This window comes from Staurois parvus, unplaced genomic scaffold (assembly GCF_062004578.1).
Source record: "Staurois parvus isolate SC_StPar_1 unplaced genomic scaffold, SC_StPar_1.0 ptg002687l, whole genome shotgun sequence".
In the NCBI taxonomy this organism is placed as follows: domain Eukaryota; kingdom Metazoa; phylum Chordata; class Amphibia; order Anura; family Ranidae; genus Staurois; species Staurois parvus.
In genome coordinates, this window is record NW_028320483.1 from 72,057 (window position 1) to 80,000 (window position 7,944).

Sequence of the window (7,944 nt, forward strand, 5' to 3'; positions counted from 1 at the left end):
ATATGAAGGTAAACTATATACAATGGAGACATGATATCATCTAGAGATTTGCTCCTTCTGTAAGATTGTTATTGCCCCGAGATGATGGGGCGGCCAGGAGGTTTCTCTTTATGTTGTGTACTTTAGGTAAGGCATAAAACGTGGCAATAGTTGGGTGTGCATTCATCATAAAGGCACCTTCATCTTTGGAGAGGATCCCATCTTCAACAGAACTTTTCACATTAGAGTTCATCTCAGTCAAGTATTTGGGGGTTGGATCATTCTGAAGTATTTCATAGTTATGCTCATTAATAAATCATAACACATCGTCCAATAAAATGCTCCGCCCACCAAGACGATCTCTCCCCCTTTGTCAGCTGCCTTTATAACGACTTCTTTATTACTGCGCAGATCTTCCAATGCCTTCCATTCAGAAGAAGTCCTATTATATCACTTATTGTTCCTCTTCCTTCCTAACCAGAAATCCTTCAAATCTCTCTCCACCAATCTTACAAAGAGTTGGGTGCTGCTCCCCTGAGGGAAGGGCGGGGGATAGTTATTCCTGGTATAAATGTGGGAAAAGGGCCCCGAATTTCAGCATCCCCACTGTTGTTATCAGCTTGTAATGATCCCAATACACTTAGGGCTTCCATATCTCTAGATGTCAGACCCATCGGAGTATTAGATGGGGTGTCCTTATATTCCTTCTTCAGAGCCACTTTCCTGGCAAACAAATGTATATCTTGAACCCATCCAATAGGTTCCAGTCCTGTGTAGGTACAAAGGACAATCCTCTCCTCAGTACTGTGAGATGGTCGATTGTTAATGACACCTTAGATGGGTTGTATACTTGCCAATCACTGTCTTGGGTGGTGTTCACGTCAGCCCAGCCTGTCATTTCTTCCCTCTCTTGGTGCCTCTATATCCCCACTCCTCCCCATTTCTCCATTACTGTGTGGGATAACCTAAAAAATTCCCACAATTTCCTCTAGGTGGTCTCAAAAAACCAATTATACCTCGTCCCCTCCGAGGGGTATGGATATATGAGGAGTATGGATATATGAGGAGTATGGATATATGAGGAGTATGGATATATGAGGGGTATGGATATATGAGGGGTATGGATATATGAGGGGTATGGATATATGAGGGGTATGGATATATGAGGGGTATGGATATATGAGGGGTATGGATATATGAGGGGTATGAATATATGAGGGGTATGGATATATGAGGGGTATGGATATATGAGGGGTATGGATATATGAGGGGTATGGATATATGAGGGGTATGGATATATGAGGGGTATGGATATATGAGGGGTATGGATATATGAGGGGTATGGATATATGAGGGGTATGGATATATGAGGGGTATGGATATATGAGGGGTATGGATATATTCAGTTCTGCTGTCAGTTGTATCACTCTGTCTTTCAGCACCATCATCAGTCAGGTTCTGTGCCAGCAGTCCAAATCCATCCTGTCTCTGCACCAGTAGTTCCAAGTGAGCCTGTCTCTGTGCCCACAGTTCCAAGTGAGCCTGTCTCTGTGCCCACAGTTCCAAGTGAGCCTGTCTCTGTGCCCACAGTTCCAAGTGAGTCTGTCTCTGTACCAGCAGTGTCAAGTGAGCCTGTCTCTGTGCCAGCAGTTCTAAGTGAGCCTCTCTCTGTGCCAGTAGTTCCAAGTGAGCCTGTCTCTGTGCCAGCAGTTCCAAGTGAGCCTCTCTCTGTGCCAGCAGTTCCAAGTGAGCCTGTCTCTGTGCCAGCAGTTCCAAGTGAGCCTCTCTCTGTGCCAGTAGTTCCAAGTGAGCCTATCTCTGTGCCAGTAGTTCCAAGTGAGCCTGTCTCTGTGCCAGCAGTTCCAAGTGAGCCTGTCTCTGTGCCAGTTGTTCCAGTCCAATAAACCTCCATGCTAGCAGACACAGTGGAGACTGTGCACCAATAGTGGTCTAACCAGCTCCTGCACCACCAGTCCCATTCAGTTCTGCCTCTGTGCCGTCTGTTCCTGTCCATCCTCATGCTGAACCCCAGTGACAGGGCACCTTGCCTGCCATCAGACCCTTGTGGGGGTGGGGAGCCCTCTCAGTCATCGTGTTCAAGAACCAGGATTTCCCAGCATCCCCCGGTATTATGGGAATATAGGATCCTCAGTGCCACATGGACTACTCATTTACTTCATGTGATCAATCTCCATGTCATAGTGCTGGGCATTCCCTAACCACCCCCTTCATGTCCTGGACATTGTTTGCTATTCAGCAGTGCGCTAATTTAGGGGCGCTGTTTACCCACAAGGCATTTCCCTATAGTAATATTACACCAATGGAACCACATATCCCATCCTCAGACTGAAGGGGGCGCTGTTTACCCACAAGGCATTTCCCTATAGTAATATTACACCAATGGAACCACATATCCCATCCTCAGACTGAAGGGGGCGCTGTTTACCCACAAGGCATTTCCCTATAGTAATATTACACCAATGGAACCACATATCCCATCCTCAGACTGAAGGGGGCGCTGTTTACCCACAAGGCATTTCCCTATAGTATTATTACACCAATGGAACCACATATCCCATCCTCAGACTGAAGGGGGCGCTGTTTACCCACAAGGCATTCCCCAATAGTAATATTACACCAATGGAACCACATATCCCATCCTCAGACTGAAGGGGGCGCTGTTTACCCACAAGGCATTTCCCTATAGTAATATTACACCAATGGAACCACATATCCCATCCTCAGACTGAAGGGGGCGCTGTTTACCCACAAGGCATTTCCCTATAGTAATATTACACCAATGGAACCCCATATCCCATCCTCATACTGAAGGGGGCGCTGTTTACCCACAAGGCATTTCCCTATAGTAATATTACACCAATGGAACCACATATCCCATCCTCAGACTGAAGGGGGCGCTGTTTACCCACAAGGCATTTCCCTATAGTAATATTACACCAATGGAACCCCATATCCCATCCTCATACTGAAGGGGGCGCTGTTTACCCACAAGGCATTTCCCTATAGTAATATTACACCAATGGAACCCCATATCCCATCCTCATACTGAAGGGGGCGCTGTTTACCCACAAGGCATTTCCCTATAGTAATATTACACCAATGGAACCACATATCTCATCCTCAGACTGAAGGGGGCGCTCAGTACAGACTGCACCTGCCTAGACGGGGTGACTACCCCCATTACTCTCTGCATGTTGGGGTGCAATAATGAAGACATGTTTTGGGGGTACACAGGCTGCAGTATACGCAGTGTATAGTGTGAGCTCAGACTCTATAGAACCGAATCCCTTTTCAGCATCATGTAGTCACCTCCACTTCCCATCTCAATGCACTTAGTGCTCCTCACGTCTCCCCACATCCGTCTTTCCCTCGTTCTCTGTCCTGCAATGTTGGGAGGTGCGATTATCATGACTACTGCAAATAAAAGCTTCTTCCTTCTGTACTCTGATCTCCGTGTCCTATAATACTCACCCAGCCCAGCCTCCCCCTGTGTAGGAGGGTGTCACCCCTCCCCCACTGCATTCCTCTCCGGTGTCAGAGACTTTCAGTTTAGTTTCTCTTCTGCTGTCAGCGATGGCGTCTTCTGCTCTGAGAGCTGAGCTGGAATGTTCCGTCTGTCTGGACATTTATACCGATCCTGTGACCCTGAAATGTGGACACAACTTCTGCCGGGTCTGTATTGGTCGTGTGCTGGATACACAGGAGGGGTCTGGAGGATATTCCTGTCCTGAATGCAGAGAGAAGTTTCCGGGTCGTCCTCCACTGCAGAAGAACATGAAACTACGTAACATAGCAGAGAATTTCCTGTCTGCTCAGCCAGGTCAGGAGGACTCCGGGGTCTTCTGTACTCACTGTGTGGACTCTCCTGTACCTGCTGTTAGATCCTGTCTACTCTGTGAGGTTTCTCTGTGTGATAAACACCTGAAAGTCCACAAAAAGTCCCCAGAACACATCTTATGTGACCCCACCTTGTCCATGGAGAGCAGAAAATGCTCCGTCCATAAGGAAGTCTTGAAGTATTTCTGCATTATAGATAAAACCTGTATCTGTGTGTCCTGCACTTTGGCTGGAGAACATCGGGGACACAAGGTGGAGATGCTGGATGAGGCTTCTGAGAAGAAGAAGGAGACACTGAGGAACGTTCTGCAGAAACTTCTGACAAAGAGAGAGGAGATGGAGGAAAGAGTCCAGAGTCTGCAGGAACACAGGAGGAAAGTAGAAGAAGAAGAAGCTGGTGACACCGAGAGAGTCACTGCCCTGTTTATAGACCTCAGGAGACGTCTGGAAGACCTGGAGAAGAGAGTCCTGAGGGACATCTCCGGGAGGGCAGAGCGGGTCTCCATCTTCATCAAGGATCTGGAAATAAAGAAGGAGGAGCTGTCCAGGAAGATGAGGGACATTGAGGAGATGTGTAACATGACGGATCCACTGACTGTCCTACAGGAATCAGACACAGGTGACTTGTGTGATACTGAGGATGGAGATGATGAGGACAGAGAGAGACATGAGGACCTCCTCCATGATGGAGGGAGGCTGGATGTGGCGGGGGTCTTACACACAGGTTTATCTGATATAATAACAGGGGGAAATGTATCCTTCTATATACAAGGGGCTGCAGACATATTACTGGATGGAAACACAGCTGCTAATTATCTACAGATATCAGATGGCGGGAAAACTGTGTCCGGGTCAGATATAGACCAGAATCACCCAGAAACACCAGAGAGATTCCAGGATTGTCCTCAGGTGATGAGCAGTCAGAGGTTCTCCTCAGGGAGACATTACTGGGATGTGGATGTCGGGGGGTCAGAGAGCTGGAGAGTCGGGATGTGTTACCCCAGTATAGCCAGGAGAGGAGAGGTGTCATTGATTGGATGGAATAACAAGTCCTGGGGTTTGGTCAGGTCTGGTGATGAGTATGCAGTGAGACATGACAATGATAAGACCCCATTACCCCCCAATCCCTCCAGTAACAGAGTCAGGATATATCTGGATTATGAGGCCGGGCGGATCTCCTTCTATGATCTGTGTGACCCGATCCGACACCTCCACACCTTCACCACCACCTTCACTGAGCCCCTCCATGCTGGGGTGGGTGTATGGAGAGGTTGTATAAAGATATGTGGGGGGAGGGGGGAGATGTGAGAACTCCGCCCACAGTCTGGTGATGTCAGATGAAGAATTGGAATTCATTTCATATTCATCCAATAGTATATAGAGGTGGGCGGGGCTTCCTGAAAGTTTTTGTACTATAAATAAATGTGAGATTTCTCCTCTGTCATCGATCTCTGTGATTGGGTGGAATTTCTGTCCAATTACTGGAGTCACAATAACATTGGTCCTAATGGTCAGTGATGATGATGATGATGATGATGATGCGATTGATCCATCCATCCATCCATCTATCCATCCATCCATCCATCCATCCATCTATCCATCCATCCATCCATCCATCCATCCATCCATCTATCCATCGACAATCTGACATAATACTTTTTAATTTTTAAGCAGAGTTATCACAGTGTGACACCAGCCATCTCTTCCTGCCCCTCCCCCCTCCCTGTCCCTCCCTCCATGTGATCCCTCTGTGTGGGGTGTAACCATGATCAGACATAGAGGGTGGGGTGTGGTCACTGTGATGGGATAGGATGGGGATCACCTCTCCTCTGTGCTCCTCCTCCTCACTGCCCCTCCCCCATGTGGTCGCTCTATATGGGGTGTCACCATGATCAGACATAGAGGGTGGGGTGCAGTCACTAGAATGGGATAGGATGGGGTCACCTCTCCTCCCTTCCCCTCCCCCTCTTCTCTGCCCCTCCCCTTCCCCCTGCCCCTCCCCCATGTGGTTCCTCTGTGTGGGATGGCACCATGATCAGACATAGAGGGTGGGGTGCGGTCACTGTGATGGGATAGGATGAGGTCACCCCTCCCTCTCCACTCTTCCCCTCCCTCTTCTCTCTGCCCCTCCCTCTTCTCTCTGCCCCTCCCCCTCCTCTCTGCCCCTCCCCCTTCTATCGGCTCCTCCCCCTTCTCTCAGCTCCTCCCTCTCTTTCCTCCCCCTCCTCCATACAATGTATACTACAAAGAGATGGAAATGTAACAATCTGAGAGGAAATATATGAAGACGTCTTCTACAGATTTACTACTGAAAGAAATAATCTGATGTACCAGAGAGCCCAGACTGTGTTTCTTAGTCCCCGGTCACAGCGGTGCGACTCGTCATGTGAGTTGATAGTTTCTCATCACATGACAAGTGGCACTCTATTGCCCACAATGGAAGCGGTCATACCGGTACAAATCCCCCTCCATCCGAGTCGCACCGATTATGAAAGTTCTTCCTGCACTACTTTTTCCAAGTTCAGCTGCGACTTGCATAGACTTGTATATAAAGTCACACAGATGTCCTGCAAGTCGCACCTGAAGTCCCACTGACATCCGACTTTGGAATCGAGCGACTTCAAGTGACGTTTCCAGATTACAAAGTGGGATCCAGTGGGACTGAAGACTTAGTTTGTAGGCCGAGTGGGTCAGGATTAGATCCCCGGTCAGGTGTTTCCTATCTGGGGCTCCAATAGAGAGATTCCTCCTCACTTCCTGTCCCGGTGACAACATTTTCCTAGACCGGAAATGAGGGGAACTCTCCAACAGAAACACAGAGTGAAATAAGAATCCTATGTTTAGTGGAGTAAAGAAGGGGAAGGTTTGGGGCCCCTGTCAGATCTTTCTATGTCTGTGTCCCTGGTACAGATTGGCCCTCACTCCTTGTCCCAGAGCCCCCTATAGTAGGAAAAGCCAGCCGGGGTTCTCCTCCTTCCCCACACCATCCACAACTAGAAATCAAGTCTTTGTCTTGGCATGGACTGTAATAGAACGTCTCCTTCCTAGAATTGGAGCAGTGTGGGTGTCGGTGTCAGTGGAAGCAGCACTGAGATGGATGTTGCTGTGCAGCGTGTTCTCCGCTCTCACCCTCCTCATCTTCCCCCCCAGAGAAGACGATATTCTACAGAGAGCCGTCATACATCAGGCTGCTAATATGTAGAATAGACGGGAAGATGAAGAGGGTGAGAGCGGGGAACATGCAGATCAGTAATAGACATCACAGTGCTGCCTGCACTCCCCCCTCTGATTGGTTGCTCCGGCTCTCACACTCTGCAGTACCGTGTACTATCCACCTCATTGATGGTTTAGACTTTAGCCCCTTCCTGCCTGTAGGAGGTACTGGGATGATGACTGCAGCTCCAGGCTGGAGATTCCTTGTCATGGAAAAGCCATCCTAGTGGCTGATTAGCTGCTGGACTGCTTTTATAGGCAGCTGGAGGGGAACCCCCCCTCCCCCACCAAGGTGTCTCAACCATCTCCTGTGTGATCAGGGAGCCCGGTACCTAATCCGGAGGTGCTGCATGATCACCATAGAGCTGATTGTGGACTGGATGGTCCCCGGTCATCTCTATGGTCCTGGGAGGCCAGAAGCAACGCCATGACGTCACTTCAGGTTCTGGCAGATGTGAACACTGACATTTTTTCCTGGAAAGCTGAGATCGATGTTTTTTATCTTCTGCTTCCTATGGTAGAGGAGAGATCTGGGGTCCTATAGACCCCAAATGTCTCCATAAAGAGGACCTGTCATGCCTGATTTCTATCACAAGGGATGACAGCAATAAAAGTGATAAAAAATAAAAATAAATAAAATGAACAAATTTAAAAATAGAAAAAAAAAAATTTTGTTAAAGTGTCCCCATCCCCCGTGCATACGTGCATACGTAGGCCACTCCCACATATGTAAACGGGTTTCCCACCACACATGTGAGGTATCACCACAAACGTGACAACAAGAGCAATGATGGCGGCTCCAGACCTCCTCTGTAACTCCAAACTAACCCCTAAAAATGTTGAAATCCTCACTTATGGAGATTTTTAAGTTCCGTAGTTTGGCGCCATTTTACG

General features: G+C 48.4%; 1 protein-coding gene across 1 annotated transcript in view; it reads left to right on the forward strand.

The window, feature by feature from the left end:
* The first annotated feature begins 1,718 nt into the window (after positions 1 to 1,718).
* LOC149429856 (E3 ubiquitin-protein ligase TRIM11-like) overlaps positions 1,719 to 7,944 on the forward strand; it is a 7,169-nt gene continuing 943 nt past the window's right edge. The window contains exon 1 of the mRNA XM_089666393.1: positions 1,719 to 7,944. This exon is cut by the window's right edge and continues 943 nt beyond it. Within this exon, the coding sequence (XP_089522519.1) occupies positions 3,574 to 5,145 (1,572 nt within the window). The 5' untranslated portion in view covers positions 1,719 to 3,573 and the 3' untranslated portion in view covers positions 5,146 to 7,944.